The 20,198-nt window shown below is 38.7% G+C and overlaps 1 protein-coding gene across 1 annotated transcript in view; it reads left to right on the top strand.

The window, feature by feature from the left end:
• CPS1 (carbamoyl-phosphate synthase 1) overlaps window positions 1–20,198 on the top strand; it is a 177,335-nt gene that overhangs the window by 85,978 nt on the left and 71,159 nt on the right. Inside the window, exon 21 of the mRNA XM_070956779.1 lies at window positions 15,319–15,460. Within this exon, the coding sequence (XP_070812880.1) occupies window positions 15,319–15,460 (142 nt within the window). The remainder of the gene's footprint in view (window positions 1–15,318; window positions 15,461–20,198) is intronic.

Here is a 20,198-nt window from a genome sequence, read left to right as displayed (position 1 = left end):
TGGAATGAAAACCCCAGATTCAGACTTTGCAAGATGAAAACAGTAGAATGAAAGGAAGATCAAAGGATCATCAATAAATAATTGCTTTTCCAATTGGGTGTCACACTGCTTTGAAAAAAAATCAATTCTATATCTGCAAATAAGAGAATAACGTATGATTCATCAGAAGGTCCTTGCTGATATTCTTGCCTCTGTATAAAGGAGTCCCATCCGATGGAAATAACTTTAGTTTTAGTTTCAGAGAAAAAATAGCTGCTATGATTGCTATGAGTGTGCTTCTGCAGTTTTACATATTTGGAAAATAACAGGGTCTAAGTAAAGGTAGGAGCATGTTTATTTATCTTAAGGAGAAAATCTACTTGTTTTGTCAATGATAACTTGATGACATAGAATCAATTGATGTATATTTGTCACTTCATTTTTCTCATTTACAACATCAAACGGGAGAAATCAGGTCAAATGATTCAATTATATCCAAATGATATGATAATATAATTATTTGGGGATGATATCTCAATCTTGTAAAAGTCCTAGGCTCATGCACACAACTGTCAGAAATACATTAACAAAAGGTTTTCCATGTTTGCCAATAAGAATATAGTCTTCAATCATATTGCCATCTGGAGCTTTATTTGCTGAGCTATTCCTGAACATCTAGGCACTTTCTTTTAAATCTGAACCTTAAAAAAGGAACAAAGAAAAATAAACCCATGCTTTTATTCATTACTGAGATTATTTGCTAGCTGAAATTGGATAATGTTAATGATAATTGAGATAATTTATTTTCAATAGGGGATGCTAATCCAGTGTCTATTCCCATGATTGTGAACCTATGCATGTGTACCAGAGGTGGCACGGAGAGCCCTCTCTGCTGGCACATGCACCGTTGCCCCAGGTCAGATCTCCTTGATGTTTCTTTCATGAGCTTATGTTTCCCTGCAAATGACGAAACAGAAGCTCATGAAAGAAAAAGATCTTGCTGCGCTGCCAGGTGATGCCCCACCTCCGGTCGGCCAGCTGGTCTTTGGGTCTCTGCTGCGCATGTGTGCATGCATGTCCATGCATGTGCACATTTGCTCTCTCGCACACACCTTTCAGTTTGGGCATGCGCGCATGTGCAGTTTGGGCACTCGGTGTCTAAAAGGTTTGCCATCACTGGTCTATTCTATGAGCTAAAATTGGTTCCAAATTATTCAGTCATGAGCTGCAATCTAAAATTTAAATATTGTACAAGAGTTATATTACAATGTACGCAAGTTAAGAATATAGATACTGATTCAATCATATCTGATTAAGATGTGTGATCCTAAGAATGGTGTTTGCTCCCCTTCTTGATAAATATTTGAGACATGCTATGATTCCTATTCATCCTTAACTACCTATGAAAACATGTCCATTTTTCCACAGAGTTGAGAAATACAAAGCTTTCAGGATAATAAAGGATAGCCTTGGGATAACCAGATTTGCATTTTAATAACCACTGAAATCTTTGCAATAGGAGTTAGTTGCAGAAGTTTAGCATGTTATATGAAAGAACTATTTCTACAGTTACAGGTGAAAAGCAGCCTTGTGTCTTCTTTTGTCCTTCCACGTACACATATTGTACAGATAAATGTACAGATTACTTGCCAACAAAGTCTATTCTGTGCATTCAAGGGGGGAAGGGGAGGATTGGGCCAATACCCATTCACTATGGAAAAAAGTGAGAAACTACTTCTGTTTTGAAATGATAGCATTACAGCAGTCTCTGAGTGGTTTACAATGTCAGCATATTGCCCCCAACAATCTGAGTCCTCATTTTTTATTTTATTTTTTTGATTTATATGCCGCCCTTCTCCGGAGACTCAGGGCGGCTTACAATGCATTAAGTAATAGCCTTCATACTTTTGTATATTTATACGAAGTCAGCTTATTGCCCCCACAAACTGGGTCCTCATTTCACCTACCTTAGAAAGGATGGAAGGCTGAGTCAACCTTGAGCCTTGGAGAGATTCGAATCAGCAGTAAATTGCAGGCAGCTGTGTTAATAACAGGGTGCGTAGACCACTGTACTATCAAGGCTCTTATTTTATTAACCTTGGAAGGATGGAAGGCTGAGTTAACCTTGGACTCATAAGGATTCTAGGTACTTTTTTCTAATTTTTGATCCCATCTGATATGTGGTGTTAGCTAATGATTTCAAGTTTGTTTTTTTTAAAAAATAAGTATCTTTTGGTAAATATCAGTACTATGTTAAATTATGTCCCAAAACTTTGGAATCTTACTATTTTTTGAGGAGTCATGGCTGTATAAGATTTGGATTGTTGGTAAAATAATAATTCTGAAAAATGGGGAAAATAATAATATTTTTAATATTAAATATTGTATTCAAGGGATATACAACTTATTCATTTTTGAAAAGCCAATTTTATCTACTTGTCAATAAATCACTTAATATACACTGCTCAAAAAAATAAAGGGAACACAAGCAGAAGACATCCAAGATCTGAATGAATGAAAGAGCAGTATATTTTTCTGTGGCATAGATTAAGTGATATTTTGTAACATTTGATAATCATTACTTTCCCCCCCTTAGGTTTAGAAATCTGTTTGACATTTGATTGATAAGTGATATATATTAAGGATTTCCACATGTTTAAAAATTAATAACAATATATATTTTTAAAAAGTGTTAAAAATACAAATGAATATTTTTATGACCCAAATCTACCCAATTACAGTGATCAATGCTGAAAAGACAAAGTGAGGATTGTTGTTATTTTACACCTTCCATTACTGTAATGGGCCCTGACATAACCTGACAAGCTGTCTTTTAAATAAGATTCCTCTTGAGGAAAGTAGTTATACCTTGTCTCCTTGACACAAGGAGACAAACAATCTTTGCCCCAATTTCATTATTGTAATTGCTTATTCTAAAGTGTGTGAAACATCAGAACTGATTGAGTAAATCCACATGAACCTCTGAGGAGCAAATTTGGCAGGAAGAAGAAAGGCAAGAGAATGCCTTTTTTACTTTTGTCTAACAGTTATTCAAGTTAAAAAAATTGAAACTTGAAAGAAAACACTGAGAATCGCAGATCAGCTGCTGTGATATTATAATTTCTCTTTCTCTCTCTGACTTGGAGATAGGTGCATAAGGAGATGCGCAGAGAAAGCAACAGAAAGGAAATATTATTTGTGGAGTCATGTTTCCAGGAATATAAATTCAGTTCCTAGTATATTTATTTATATTTGTTTATAATTTCAAGGTATAATATTACCCCCGTTCAAATTGACTCTGGATGATGTATAATTAAAACCAGTATAATATCTAACAAAATAAACTTTAAAAAATGGGATTGCATTACATATCAGTCAAAATATACATAAAATGAGCATGCCTATCCCAGAATTTGGGGGCTTTGGATGGATGGATGGATGGATGGATGGATGGATGGATGGATGGATGGACATGTATATGCAGAGGTTACATTTTCTGCAAATAATTCCACATTGGCTGGTTTTTTCTTTTCTGCTCTCCCATGCTTTTGCAGTCAAAGGAAGGAGAAAAGTTCCATTTCTGAAATACTGAGATATACAAGAATAGATTACTTCACTGACTTCCAAGGTCATACCTGGGTGTGGAAACCTTTCGTGTTCTTGTCATTCCAAGTATTTTGCCTGTTTTATCTATCATTGTTCAAGATACAGAGGAAGGGACCAATCACTGCTGCAGCTGCCCATCCTAGTAAATTACCTCTTAGTAAATTCCTGGGTCTGATTACATTAGAGTTGAATAATATGTAGCTCAAGGTTGAGCTACATATTAGCTACGTTAGACTTTAAACATATCTAGCTCAAGATTGAACTGTTGAATTTTTGGTGTTATCTGAGTGCGATTGCTTTTCTTTAGAGTTTAGACATTACATCCCAGGGAGAATGGAATTTGTTGGTTATTCCTATATAGTAGCTTACTCTTTCAGTCTTGTTGGGTGTGTGTCTGTGTGTCTGTGGCTTCCTCCTTAATTGTTTCTTGATCAAGGTAGAATTTCTTCCCTGAATGTTTATCTGGTGGTGTTTCCTCTCTGTAAGATTTTTTTAATTAAAAGTTTTAAGTACAGTAGTAAAAGATAATGCAAGTGAAAAAAAAAGTAGGAAGTATAAAAGATGAAAAAAGCAAGGAAAAGTAAGTTTAGAAAGAGAATTGAAAATCTAAACAATTCCCACTCCTATATCCAACAAATATAAACAACCTCACAATCTATTTACCTCCTGTTAATTAATTGGTATAAAGCTCTTCATCCCATAACTTAATTCTCAACTATAGGTGAGTCTAATAAGCAACATCTTTTCCAATGCAAGTGTCAGCAAAAAGTCCAAGCAGGGACCTAAAATAATGACATTAGTTAACAAATATAAAACTCATCATTCCATATCTCAATTCTTAACTGTAAGCAAATCCAATACACAACATATCCTAAAAGTGCTTCTCAAAAGGCAACTTTTTTAGTATTTTCATTGAAAATGTTTTGCTTCTCATCCAAGAAACTTCTTCAATTCTGAAGAAATGTTTTCAAGAAAAAACTAGGAAATCCCAATTGCCTTTTGAGAAGTGTCTTTGGGACAACCATGACCTGGAGATTGAGAATCTCCATAGACAATATGCAACATCTTTTGCAATCCATCTTTTGCAAGTTCAAAAAGAACCACTCAACATAACAGCAGCCAGTTTGGTCTAGTGATTATGGCACCAGTTTAGAAAACACAACACTGTGAGCTCCAGACCTTGGAGGTTTTCTAGTCCAACCCCCTGCTCAAGCAAGAGACCCTAACCATGTCCAACAAATGGCTGCCCAATCTTTTCTTAAAATCCTCTGTGATGGAGTAGGAAGGCAAGCCTTCAGAAAATCTTATAAATATACATCTTAATTTTCTTATATTAAGGATTGAATGCATTTCCAGTCTTGTCATTTTGAAGGTGTCAAACTTCTTTAAAGTAATTAATATGCAATTTGCAACAATGGTTAGTAAAGGAAATGCAAACTTAATGTCCTTTAAATATTTTACTGCAGCTAGATCAGAATGGCAAATTCTCTCATCTCCCCGTTCCCCCACCCTCTAGTGAACACTGCTTTGGAGCAGCTGTATGCAACACAATGTGGGCAATCTTACTTGTTGATCAGCTTCTTCTTCTTAGCCACAATCATCAGCTCCACTCTTTGTGGAACCATCTTTAGTCTGCCATCTTCCTGAGAAAGCCTGCTTGATAAAATTTATTTATTTATTTTATTTGTCAAGCATATATAAAATAACACATGAAATGGATACATGAAATGGATACGAATAAAAAAGGACATTAGGACCATTAATTAGTTACTTAATTAGTGACCATTTTCCCTGCAGAATTCTAGTTTGTAGTTTCCTTGCAGGACGCAACTTTTTTTTTAAAAAAAAAATTTTTTTAAAAAAACAAAGGCTTTTTTAAGTATGGTTATACTAAGCACTTGGTTATACACCTGGGTCATATGTTCCGAGTTTGACCATTGGTCTGTTTTCTGCAGCGCCTCATCCTCCTCCCTTATTAATAATAACTTTGTGAAGCCCTTCAGTGTGGGGTGCTCAGTTGCATATTACAGCATGGTTTGGTATTACGCAGGCACCAGTGGATCAGATGAAAATCAGTCAAGCGGAAGAGAAGAGTGTACTGCAGAGTTCTGGCTCCCTTCAGTAATTGCAATGCAGCAAGCATTCCTTGAGTCAGTTAATAGATTTCCTCAGTTCCTCTGTGCTAGGTGAAAATTTCCTCATTAAGGAGAATTTATTCCATTTCCGTTTATCATTTATTATTGAAGACGAAATGTGAGTGGATGGAGTTTCAGAGATGATAGGGTAGAATTTTAAACAAAACAAAACAACGCCTTGCAGCAATAAAGACCTGTCCTCAAAGATGAAAAGAGAAGGGGGCTGTGAGTGTAAAGGGAATAGTCTGCATTGTTTATAAAGAGGAAAACATAGGAGGCTTCTTTTTGTTAGAGACCAAGCAGCAGCATCTAACCACTAAACGATTATTGCAGTGGGTAAAATACTTGATTGTCTCACTTAAGGACACCTGTTTTTAGCCCTAAAGTTCAAATCGCCCTTTAGGTAAGCAAATATAGAAAACAAAATGGTGCCAAACATATTGATCACTGCCTCTTAGCATGATAAAGGGTTAATTCAGTTACAAGGTGGAAAAAGTGAATTTAGCCTTATTAAGACAGTGACAGGGTGAATATACCTGCATGTTTATAAAGATGTAGTGAGCATATGCCATGTAAAGTGTGCATGCTCATGTTATGCCAATAGAATTCCAGTTTTGGTTAAGTTGATCTGTCTGTATCAACTTGGGAAATGCTTACCTTTTCCAAGCAATTAATTTCCAGTTAAGTCTGTGGTATCTTCAACAATGAAAAAGGTCATGTGATCAGAAAACCCTCTGCCTGAGACTTTCGAGAGCATTTCGGCTGCTTCTTAAATGTCTGTTTCACTCTAATTTGGACTCTGGCATTGCATTAAAACAAAAGAAATACATTTAAAAGGTATCAACTGCAGCAATGAGCTTTTCACACACTTTTTTCCATTCTTTGGCACTTCTCAGGATAATCAGGGTTCATACGGTATCAGATCTGGTGGTAAATAATGTAAACTAAGGCTTGTGAGATCTACTTTTTAATTAAAATTAAGGGATTCACCAACTGAAATCTGGTGCAAAAGGGATATATACTTAAAACTACAGTTAGACTTTTGAGGTCATGGATTTGCTTTGTGTATCAGAACTAAGTAGAAGTTATAATCCCCAGTAAGCAAACTTTCAAAATAATTGGGAGCAGTGGGGTTATAACTTTGTTGCTCCTACTATTAAACAATGAAGCACCAAAATTATTTGTGTTTAAAATGTTAATTTCTGATCTTTATGTGATTGTATCACACCATAGTCAGTGGTGAAATGCTACCGGTTCGCACCTGTTCGAGTGAACCGGAAATCCTGCTTTCTAGCGAATCTAAATCACATGGCACAACTGTTCCCCCCCTTGCTGTTCTACTTACCTTGTTAAGCCTCCTTTTTCTGTGCAAAGTGTGCATTTGGCCCACACTATGCATGCATGTACACAGTGTGCGTTTGGTGTGTACTGCACATGTGTGCTCAGTGTGCTTTTGGCACGCACTGCACATGCAATCTTTCTTACCACAGTTGTTAAATTAGCAACATGATTGGTAAGTGAATCTAGCTTCCCCATTGACTTTACTTGTCAGATGGTTGCAAAAGATAATCACATGACCCTGGGACACTAGAACTGTCATAAATATGAATCAGTTGCCAAGCATCTGAATTTTAATCACACGACCACATGGAGGCTGCCACAGTTGTAAATGTGAAAAATGGTCATGCATCACTTTTTTCAGTGCCGTTGTAACTTCAAACAGTCACTAAATGTATGGTTGTAAGTAGAGGATTACCTGTATTTGGGTTGTAATAATGGACACAAGTAAGGAAGATGTGATTAGTGTTGGGCTATCACAATATGCATTCCATTACAGGTATATGTCTATGGAGATTCTCAGTCATCCAGGTCATGGTTGTCCCAAAGGTGCTTTTTTTTTTCCCTTCAAAAGGCAGCTGGACTTTGCTTTTCCTTGAAGATGTTTTGCTTCTCATCCAAGTCAGAACTGAAGAAGCTTCTTGATTGAGAAGCAAAACACCCAAGGAAAACAAAGTCCAGTTGCCTTTTGAAAACACAAGCAGCTTTGGGCCATTCATTACAAGTAGTATATACAGGTAGTGTATAGTGAATGAAAATTCTCTTGCATTGAGAGTGCTTTATTCTTGAGAATCTATTTGAGTCAGCAAAAAGACAGGAGCACAAGCCCAAGTGTCCTGAGACCATACTTATACCAAAGTTAAGCGATGCATCATAATGAACTTTGAACTTCCCTTAACAGCTAGTGACCAATTGATACATTGGGTTGATTTTTTTAAAAAATTCATTTGCAAATTGTCATTCTATCTTACATATAATATAAAGCCATCCAGAGTCGTCTTGTAGCAGAGATGGAAGGCATAAAAATATAATAAATACTACTACTACTAATGATGATGATGTAAGTTTCTAAATTATACTTTAATGATCAATATTTGGAGAACTGAACTTCAAACAGATTTGGAACTAAGTTCCAATCAGTATATGTATCAATTGTTTTCATTGAGGCACATTCTTATTAAAATACAGAAAGTAACAGAGAGGGGAGATAATTCTAAGCATGTTACTCTGCATTTTCTTTATCTGAATTAAGTGATACTTTCTTAGAAGTAAAGGTGAGATTGCACATCTTCCAACTTTACTACTACTACTACTTTTATTAGTGCAAAAGTTGATTTGTCCTATACCACTTCCTTCACACCAAAGAAAAGAGAGTAGGCTGGTTTCTGTTATCGCTCTCCTTTTCCTCCAGGGTCATCTTACAATGCCTGCATGATTTTATTTTCATGCTTCTACTCCTGCTTATGCAACTTACAAATCATTTTACATGTTACTAAACATCTACAATTTTATAAAGGAAGTCATTTTTCTTTATTGTATGTGTAGGAATATCTTACCATAGGCTTTCACAAGTTTTTCAAGCTCCTTACCATAGATATAAAGGAGAAAGAAAATGTAAGTGGTGAAGCCTATATACTTGAAAGTTAAATTTCTCAGCAAAGACCTTCTTAACAAGAAGTACAAGTAGCAAAAGAGCTCAAAATCTATGCGAGCTTTTCACTCTCTTTTTTTTTTGTTAAAATGTAGCTCCAAAACAAAACAAAGCAAAGCAAAGCAAAGCAAAACACAAGATAAACAGAAAACAATTCTCAATTTCTGATATTTGAAGACTCTTGTCCAGTTTTCTTTGATATCTTTCAGGCCAAACAAATTCAGTTTTAATATTTCATGTAACCATTGTTTGCAGCCCATCTCAACTCCCTCCCCATCCTGCTTGCTGTACCCTGGATGTGCTTCTGTGGTTAATATTTTTCTTAAGATGTGGAACTTAGAAGAATTTCAGAGTAGCTTGTCTAATAAAAAAGAGCAGGAGAATCATTTCCTCTGGTTTGGGAAATGATGCTATAGTGAATGAAACTGTAAGGTCCAATAATAATATGTTTAAGCTCATAAATGCCAAACAAGAAACATAAACAGAGGCTTGAATAACATAGCATTTAATCTTGATCAAGCTTAAATGGTTAGCTGTTCCAAACACATACAAGATACATGCAGGCAAGAGCTAGAATAGAATAGAATAGAATAGAATAGAATAGAATAGAATAGAATAGAATAGAATAGAATAGAATAGAATAGAATAGATTTTTTTATTGGCCAAGTGTGATTGGACACACAAGGAATTTGTCTTGGTGCATATGCATATGAATCATCCGGCCGCCCTGTTTAGGGTGACCCACTCCCTGCTCCATCCAGGAGTGCGGGAGGATCCCCTGGAAGGCAGGGCGGAGGATTTCGGACAATACCTGTATGACAAAATCGCTCAGATCCGGGGGGATTTGGGCTCTGACTGGGTAGATCAGGGCAGGGTGACGAGGAATAGTCTTGAGAATGTTATCTGGGAGGAGTTTGATGCTGTGACTCCTGATGATGTGGACAGGATTTTGGGGAGACTTAGTACGGCCACATGTTTACTGGACCCGTGTCCCTCCTGGTTGGTACTGGCTTCCTGGGAGGTTACACGAGGCTGGCTCCAGGGTGTTATCAACGCTTCGTTGAGTGAGGGTTACTTCCCCGCTGCCTTGAAAGAGGCGGTGGTGAGGCCTCTCCTCAAGAAGCCGTCCCTGGATCCGGCAATATTGGCCAACTATCGTCCTGTCTCCAACCTTCGCTTCATGGCGAAGGTTGTTGAGAGTGTGGTCGCGCGACAGTTTCCACAATTCCTGGAGGAAACATCTTATCTAGATCCGTTCCAGTCGGGTTTCAGGTCTGGGCACAGCACGGAAACGGCATTGGTCGCCTTGGTTGATGATCTCTGGAGGGCTCGGGACAGGGGTTGCTCCTCTGTTCTGGTCCTGTTAGACCTCTCAGCGGCTTTTGATACCATCGACCATGGTATCATGCTGCACCGGCTGGAAGAGTTGGGGGTGGGAGGCACCGTATTGCAGTGGTTCTCCTCCTTTCTCTCCGACCGGTCGCAGTTTGTGTTGGCAGGGGGGCAGAGGTCGACCTCGAGGCCTCTCGTCTGTGGAGTGCCGCAGGGATCGGTCCTCTCGCCCCTTCTGTTCAACATTTATGTGAAGCCACTGGGCGAGATCATCCGTGGCTTCGGAGTGAGATACCATCAGTACGCTGATGACACCCAGCTGTACATCTCCACCCCAGGCCACCCCAACGATGCCCTTGAAGTGATGTCTCAGTGCCTGGAGGCTGTGCGGATCTGGATGGGGAGGAACAGGCTCAAGCTCAACCCTTCCAAGACTGAGTGGCTGTGGCTCCCGGCATCCCGATATAGTCAGTTGACTCCATCACTGACTATTGGGGGCGAGTCCTTGGCCCCCACAGAAAGGGCTCGCAATCTGGGAGTCCTCCTGGATATGCAGCTGTCCTTGGAGGAACATCTGACGGCTGTAACCAGGGGGACCTTTTATCAGGTTCGCCTGATTCACCAGTTGCAGCCCTTTCTTGATCGGGATTCCCTGTGCACAGTCACTCACGCCCTCGTCACCTCTCGCCTTGACTACTGCAATGCTCTCTACATGGGGCTCCCCTTGAGGGGCACCCGGAGGTTCCAGCTGGTCCAGAACGCAGCAGCGCGGGTAGTGATGGGAGCAGCATGGCGCTCCCATGTAACACCGTTCCTGCGCGAGCTGCACTGGCTCCCAGTGGTCTTCCGGGTGCGCTTCAAGGTGTTGGTTATCACCTTTAAAGTGCTCCATGGCATAGGGCCTAGCTATCTTCGAGACCGCCTGCTGCTACCGACGACCTCCCAGCAACCCGTGCGCTCCCACAGAGAGGGCCTCCTCAGGGTGCCATCAGCCAAACAATGTAGGCTGGTGACCCCCAGGGGGAGAGCCTTCTCTGTGGGGGCACCTACCCTCTGGAATCAGCTGCCCCCAGAGATAAGGAGAATCCAAGACCTCAGTGCCTTCCGCCGTGCCCTTAAAACCCACTTTTTCCAGCAAGCCGGGCTGGCTTAGGAAGAAATTTTTTAAAATTTTTAAATGTTTAATTGGTTTGTGGTTTTTTAAATTTTGGGCCAAATTTATATAGATTTTAATTGTTTTTAATATTTGTATTTCATGTTTTTAATTCTGGCTGTGCACCGCCCTGAGTCCTCAGGGAGAAGGGCGGTATATAAATTGAAAAATAAATTGAAAAATAAATAAATAAATAAATAAATAAATAAATAAATAAATAAATAAATAAATAAATTTGAAGCAAGAAGGAAATGGCACATCTCTAGTGATTTATTGAAGATACGGGTGAAGATGGGGGCCAATTAGTCAGCACAGACTTTTAAGCAAGAAGGAGTTATCTTCTCTGGGCCTGGAGCTTTTCCTGGCTTTTGTTTGTGAAATAGGTCTTGCACTTCCTTTTCTGTGATCACTAGGGGTCATGAACCCAATAGGATGGGGTCAGTTGTAGGAGGTTTGGCTGTTGCTGGTGTGTCTGAGATGAGGGTTGTAGAGATAGGTGGCTGTAGTTTCCTTTCAAACCTGCAGTAAAACATGTTCAGGTCATCTGCCAGTTGCTCATTTCCTTCAGCCTGGGAAGGAGGTTTGCTGTAGCCGGTGATATTTTTAATAGTTTTCCACATGTTTGCTGGTTCATTTGTTGAGAACTTTAGCTTTTCAGAGTAGCTTCTTTTTGCTGCTCTGATCTCCCTTGTTAATACATTTCTGGCCTGATTGTACAGCATTTTATCACCTTTTCTGTAGGCTTCCTCTTTGGAACGACGTAGCTGCTTAAGTTTAGCTGTGAACCAAGGTTTGTTGTTATTGTATATTCGCAAGTTCCTGGTCGGTACACATAGGTCTTCACAGAAGCTGACATATGATTACAGTATCTGTGAGTTCATCCAGGTCTGCAGAGGTATCTTCAAAAATATTCCAATCACTGCAGTCAAAACAAGCCTGTAGCTTTAATTTTGCCTCCTCAATCCAAGTCTTCACTGATTTAATTGTTGGTTTTGTGGTTTTAAGTCTTTGCCTGTAAGCAGGTACAAGGTGAATCATGCAATAATCACAGTGTCCTACAGCTGTTCATGGTAAAGACCGATAAGCATCTTTTAGTGTTGTGTAGCTATGGTCTAAAGTATTCGTGCCTCTAGTGGGACAGTTGACATGCTGAAAGTATTTTGGTAGCTCTTTCTTTAAGTTTGCCTTGTTTAGATCTCCCAAAATAATGGCCAGTGAATCAGAGTATTTGGCTTCAGCCTCCATAATTTGGTCAGCTAGAGTTCGTAATGCCTTGTTTACAGAGGCTTGTGGTGGGACATAAACAGCAATTAGAAAAAATGAGAAAAATTCACGAGGCGAATAGTATGGTTTGCAGTTGATAATGCCTCTAGGTTTTCGTCACAGAATTTATATATTATAGTTATATCCTGAGACCAGCTGTTGTTGATATATAAGCATAATCCTCCTCCCTTCTTTTTACCAGGTGTTTCTGCAATTCTGTCTGATCGTTGAATCTGAAATCCTGGGATATGCAGGCTGCTAACTTCAATTGATTCATTTAATCAAGTTTCAGAGAAGCATAGGGCTGCTGAATTGTAAAAATCAGAATTGAATCTGTTTAAAAGGAGTATTTCATCCATTTTATTAGCAAGTTAACGTACGTTGGTTAGGAAAATTGAAGGCAGAGGAGTTTTATTTCTCCTATTCCTTAATCTGTTTAAAATAACAGTATATGTTTGTTCCAGGAAGTTAGTCAATGTGGATATTTGTGTTACAACATCAAAGGCATAATATATGTATATGTTCCAGGAAACAAATATTTACAGTATGCAGGTATACAAAGACATCATATATCATACATATATATGTTGCAGGAAACAAATAACAAGTTTCTACTAATTCTAGTATTTCAGTATATCTATTTCCTTACAAAACCAAGACGACATGATCTTTTTTAGCAGCTTTGTCTCACTATTTGCTCAATTTCAGATTATCTTCCATTACTTGGATCAGATCACAGGTAGTGCTGCCAAAGAAATTCTCTCATGGTTATGATTTCTTGTGCCCTATGACTCCCCCACTAAACTTTCCTGTCTAGCCGGAGCCCTGGCATTTCTTGGCTGAAGTCCTAAACTGGCTGACTCTACTTAGCTTCTGATCCCAGATAAAAAGAGGCCAGAGCTATATTATCTGCTTTACCTGCTAAGAACATTTATAAAATACTGAATAACACAGGCTTCAGAACAAAATGCTATCATATTCTACTGAAGATTTTATTTTATGTTAACATAGAGCCATTAATGAGAACTCACTGAGAACACTTACTTAACCAGTTCTTGATCCAGGATTTATTTTTTAAATTTGTATTTTACAGTCTTGTCTATAAGGATATCATGAAAAACTTTATAGTAAATCATGAACTCATGCCCATGATTTACTATATTAGTAAATCTAAATTGATTTATATACACATGTCATTTGGCATGATTTATTCCTAATACATTTATCTGGTTTCCAGTAATCAATGAATTGTTTCCTAGACAATTGCAGAGATACTGCTAAATAATAAGTTCTAAAATAATGCCTTGTTTATAGTTCCTCTCTCTTTTTTTTGAGGATAGAAACAGAAAGTATCTGTCTCCACTGTTATTCTTACACCTTACCTGTTCTACAGGATTTCTTAAAAATTATAGATAGTGTCTTTAAAAACACACCTGCCAGCTCTTTCATCACCCTGAAATTGCTATTTTACTTTTACAGTTGTTTCATAATGGAACAGCTGTGCATACTTGAAGTTGGTAACTTAAAATGACAATTTAAATCTAGCAATTATTTCAGGCAGAAGGTATGAGAAGGTGGAAACCTTGATTGGTGTACTATTGGTGCACTACTATTAATCTTCTCATCGTTCCTATCACCCATCTTCTCCCACTTATGACTGTATGAGTTTAACCTTGTTGCTGGTATCCTTACGATTTATATTGACTGTTTCCTAATATGTTTTGATTGCTTATTTGTACCCTATGACTATCATTAAGTGTTGTATCTTATGTACCTTATGATTCTTGATGAATGTATCTCTTCTTTTATGTACACTGAGAGCATATGCACCAAGACAAATTCCTTGTGTGTCCAATCACACTTGGCCAATAAAGAATTCTATTCTATTCTATTCTATTCTATTCTATTCTATTCTATTCTATTCTATTCTATTCTATTCTATTCTATTCTAATTATTAAAGAAACCAAGCACCATTTCAGAAGTTTTCATGGTCCTATTTCATAATAAACTGATGTAATTAGTATACAATATTAATATGTTGGTGAATGCACAAATTGTTCTTATATTGCAGGTAAAAGTTGCTGGTGGAAATGGAATTTATGAGAAAAGAACAGGATTTTAGCAACTAGGACATGAGAGTGAGGGTGGGTTATATAAAACTGGACACAGATAATGATATTTTAGGGAAAACCTTTACATATTGTTTTGGATTAGGTAAAAAAATATAAAGTATTTTAATACTGCAACAGATTTAATCAACTCATATGGAATAAATGAATTAGGAATATTTAAAAGATATTAGGTATGAGGTAACTATTGGGTATAACTACCATTTCTGCTTTTATTTTAATAATACAAACTGAATTTTGTAGTGTATAATGTTTTATGATGCCTTTTAAAGCTTTCTCTTGATTAATAAATAATTAAAACGGATAGTAAATATAATCTCCACATTTTTGGAATTGAAGAGTATAATATAACAGTGGAATAATTCCTTCCAGAATTGCTTACTTGTGAGAGATACCCAAAGAAATAGTTTTGACTCTCTTGGCAAGCTACGGGTCAGACTTGACCTCAGAGAAAACTGTTTGTATCCCAGATAATTGGGTTAGCAGCCAATTATTGTTCTGGATCACATACTTTCTCCAAGTAAACAGCAATATTTTAAGCACTCAGCAGCTTAAGAGAATGGGTGGGATTTATTGATAAGAAAAGATTTGAGTTTGGCTCCCGCTCTCCACCATTTTTTCTGCCTTTTACTTTATTCAATGTACATTTCATCCTCCCTTGAGGCTGAAAAATATACGAGCAGAACATGAAACCTGTATCCATTATGCATTCTTTTTTATGTTGATTACAGTGACTCTGTTCCAGAAGAAAGCCTGAGGAGAGCGAAGCAGATTGGCTTCTCAGATAAGCAGATTGGGAAATGTCTAGGACTGAGTGAAGCTCAGAGCAGGGAACTGAGAATTAAGAAGAACATAATACCTTGGGTGAAACAGGTATAAATACATACACATTAGCTGCTGTTGTTATTGCTATTTTCTGTAAACACTGAAGATATAACACAAAGTGGAAATACGTACATTTGATAAACATTGACATTGTTAACTTTTCATCTCTCAAGAACAGTGTTGCTATTTACAAGAACCTGGTTGCATAGGCTATACCCATACTGCCAAATTGCCCTGTTATGAGAAGAGCCTTGGTAGTACAGTGGTCTAAAGCACCCTGTTATTAAGACCAGCTGCCTGCAATTACTGCAGGTTCGAATCTCGCCAGGCTCAAGGTTGACTCAGTCTTCCATCCTTTGTAAGGTAGGTAAATTGAGGACCCAGTTGTGAGGGCAATAAGCTGACTTTGTATACATATACAAAAGGATGAAGGCTATTGTTTAGCATATTGTAAGCCGCCCTGAGTCTCCGGAGAAGGGCGGCATATAAATCAAATTAAAAAAAAAAATAGGCCATCAAACATTGCTGGGGAGCAGAAATGGAAGATGACATCCTCTACTCATCTCTAGCATATTGAATGCAACTTCTAGCACAGGAGTCCCCAACTTCTCACTACTGGGCCATGGCCTATTTGCAACTGGGGCATGTGAGTGGTGGGCCAGTGCACATGCGCGTAGCTCAACTCATATGAGTGGCAGGCCAGCATGCATGTGCAGCTCAACTTGTGCAAGTCAAGCTGTATGCACATGTGTGTGCTGGGCCACCCTCACGTGAGTCAAGCTGCACACGTGTGCCGGGCAGACACTCATGCAGCTCGGTTCCTCTCTCCCCGCCCCCCCCCCCCCAGCCAGGGCACCAAACCGCAAAGGTTGGGGACTGCTGCTCTAGCAGTTGTTCTCCTGCTTTGCATTTAACAGGATGTTTTCTGGCTTCTGGCAGCTCAAATGCTTCTGTTCAGTTTATCCTCTTCAATGCATCTGCATTGATAGTCTAGTGGACACTGCAGCAGAAAGACCCTCTCAGTGATGGCCAACTTTGCAGTTCTCTAATCTTTACTGAAGTTACTATTACCAATTTATTTATTTATTAAACTTAGGCAACTCTAGACAGCATGCAAACATTTAATAAAAATAGCATATAAAACATTAAAACAATAAAATAGAGGCCATATATTTAACATTCAGACCATGATGAAGAGGAAGGGAGCAAGTGAGCACAGCGAGGTGAGTCATATCTAAAATATTAACAATCTCCACACCTTCATTTGGAGCCCAGGCTAGTTGGCAGATCCATTACTTCAAGTCCTTTTGGAAGGTCAAAAGAGTGGGTGCCTATTTTACCTTGGGAAGCACATTGTTCCAGAGGTCAGGAGCCACAGCAGAAAAAGTCTCTTTTTCTGGACCTCACCAGCAGTGGTAAAATGTAAAATTTGTTACTACCGGTTCTGTGGGCGTGGCTTGGTGAGGAGTAATGTGACTGGGTGGGCATGGCCAACTTTTTTTTTTTACGTTTAAAACCATTTTTTCTACAACCTCTTCGGCCGAGCATTAAAAGCATTTTAAAAGCATTTTAAAAGCATTAAAAAAATGCTTTTAAAAGCCTCTGATGATCCCAACTGAGTTGCCTGATCGTCAGAGGCTTTTTTTTTTACTTTTAAAAGCATTTTTTTGGCCGAAGAGGTTGTAGAAAAAATGCTTTTAAAAATAATTTTAAAAGCCTTTGATGATTGCGTGGCTCAGCTGGGCATGGGGGGTGGTGTGTCAGGGATTTTTGCTACCGGTTCTCCGAACCACCACCCATCATCGCTACTGGATTGGGCGATCCAGTCCGAACCGGGAGCATTTCACCCCTGCTCACCAGCCAAAATTCCTTGACTAATGGGGTCCACAAGAGTAGTGTTCTGTAGCAGAATGGTTAGAATATTTGCTTGACAATCAAGAATCAGTAGTTTGAAATTTGCCAGAAATAATACTGTGTTCGGTTGCCTGGTATTTAGACTCTGTTTGCCAGTTGGTCCTTCCCAAGGACCTGCAATAGGCAGATGTTGCTATTTAATAATATTAAAAGTATTCTCATAGAATGTAAGCTGTTCCAGATAAGGCTACCTTTTGCAATTGACTGATTTTGTCCATGCCAATGGTGCTTCAAATGTTTTGAAATTACAACCAAGGCAGCCTTTTACTATTGGTGCTACCTTTGCTTTCTTTTGCCACACTCATTCTACTTCTACTTGTGGGTCTTTATATTTTCTTCAGTTTCTTGTGTTCTATTCTGCTGTCTCCAGGTACTGCCACATCCACTAGGCAGACTTTGTTCTTTCTTATTGACGTTTATTAAGTCTGGGGTGTTATATGGCAAATGCTTGTCTGTTTGAATTCGAAAATCCCAGAGCACTTTAGCTTCTTCATTTTCTGTTGCAGGTAGTCCTCAACTTATGACCGATCGCTTAGTGACCGTACAAAATTACAATGGATTCCCCAAAAGCTACTTACAACCCAGTTCTGAACTTATGACAGGATGTTGTGTGGCAGAATTTACCTGTTTGAATTCTAAAATCCCAGAGCTCTTTAATGATTTCATTTCCTGTTGTGGTCTACTTTGTGGTCCTACCAATTCTTGCTAGGAGGCAAACTGTATTTCTTGAAGATATTCCCAATGCACCATTGTTGCTACTGTGTTATACCATTATTTGTAGTTTTATAGCAGCTAACAAGGTGGTCCACTTTTCTTCAGCATTTTTTGCAGAACTGGCATTTGCTGTCTGTTGCTGTCTTCCCAATTCTGGCTTTATATGCATTTGTTCTTAAGCCTTGATCCTGTGTAGCCAGAATTTACACCTCTGTCTCTTTCTTCAAGTTTCCTGCTTTCTTCAAGTTCCCAAGTCATTGCCAGGTCTTGTTATTTAAATATTAAATATAAACTATTTACTGGATATTTTAAAAAATAAATTACTACTTAAAATACTAGTTTTTTTAAAATGTCCCAGAAAAATGTAGTGATCAGTTCTTGTAGGAGGGTATTTTTTGTACTATTTTTTGCAGCAGATAGCAAACAGCCTGGTCAGCTTCAGCACATTATCGCAGCCTGATTTAGCACCAGCAGCTGATTGGTGGTTGGATTGGCCTCCTGGAATACCGCTAATCAGCTGTTCCAGGCTGCGGGGATCATCGCCGCCATTGCCACCTCTGCCTATCGCCACCTCCGAACTTCCCATTTTCAGCCTCCGTGTGTTTTTTTGCAAATGTTTACAAAGTATTCAGCCTGAAGACTTCTATTGAACAAGTCGCCTTCCATTCTGCTCTCCCATCTTTCCATACAAGAAAACCACTGTCAATCACTTTTGCTTCTGTAAGATCTATCTATCTATCTATCTATCTATCTATCTATCTATCTATCTATCTATCTATCTTAAATTTATATGTTACCCATCAAGTGACTCTGGGTGGCTTACAACATGATAAAAGCAACAATAAAGATAAAGGTAAAGGTTCCCCTTGCACATATGTGCTAGTCATTTCTGAGTCTAGGGGGCGGTACTCATCTCTTTTTCAAAGCCGAAGAACCAGCGCTGTCTGACGACATCTTCGTGATCATGTGACTGTTATGACTAAACGCCAAAGGCACATGGAACGCTGTTACCTTCCCACTAAAGATGGTCCCTATTTTTCTACTTCCATTTTTTATGTGCTTTCGAACTGCTAGGTTGGCAGAAGCTGGGACAAGTAACGGGAGCTCACCCCATTACGCAGCACTAGGGATTCGAACTGCTGAACTGCCGATCTTTCGATCGACAAGCTCAGGGTCTTAGCCATTGCGCCCCTTTTAAAATGGGCTCTTTTAAAATGGGCGTGTGGAGGCCCATTTTCGGCCTCTACATGCCCCGTTTTCAGCCCTCATGCATCCCGTTTTTGGCCCGTTCCAGGCGGTTGGGGTTGCAGGTGCTGCCGATTACCGCCGGTGTGTGGAGGCCAAAAATGGAGCACGTGGAGGCTGAAAATGGCCGAAGGGTGGGGGCCGGTGGGTGGGCAGGGCTTTGGCAACATTCACTCTATAAGACGCACAGACATTTCCACCCACTTTTGGGGAGTGGGGGGAGTGCGTCTTATAGTGTGAGAAATACAGTACTTTTTCATTTAGGTTGTAATTGATTTTAGTTAAAAACCAAGCAGTTGTCAAATGTAATAAAAAAAATGATGAAATAGAACACTGATGAATTTGTTTAAAAAAGACAGGGAAATTATAAAAATAAAATAGAATAATATTTGTGCTGGATTCCAAACCAGTGGTCTTCCTCTTGACAGGCCAATATTATAATCACTATAATCACTACTGGCATTTTTACATTTTAATTTTTAATGCTTTAAGGTTTTCTATTGTTGCTTTTATCATGTTGTAAGCCACCCAGAGTCACTTGATAGATAACACATACATTTAATAGATGGATGGATTGATGGATGGATGGATGGATGGATGGATGGATGGATGGATCTTACAGAAGCAACAGTGATTGACAGTGGTTTTCTTGTATGAAAAGATGGGAGAGCAGAAGGGGACTTGTTCAATAGAAGTCTTCAGTTGAATACTTTTTAAACATTTGCAAAAAGAAGTTTTAAGGTGGCTTAAAGTTCAGCTGCCATGACAACTTAAAGGTGAAGTGTAGAAATGTTCTTAGTCACAGGCTGTCTTTGAGCCTTATGAATAAACAAGGATTCTGCCACTGATCTTGGGAGTAGATCTCTAACAAGACAAGTATAGCTTGTGTTCATTCTTTAGAAATGAAAATTGA

The sequence above is a fragment of the Pituophis catenifer genome, unplaced genomic scaffold (assembly GCF_029215685.1).
Source record: "Pituophis catenifer annectens isolate HBS135680 unplaced genomic scaffold, rPitCat1.0.hap2 SCAF_1, whole genome shotgun sequence".
NCBI lineage: Eukaryota > Metazoa > Chordata > Lepidosauria > Squamata > Colubridae > Pituophis > Pituophis catenifer.
The sequence above is the reverse complement of the archived record's forward strand: the minus strand, read 5'-3'. Positions and strand labels throughout refer to the sequence as shown.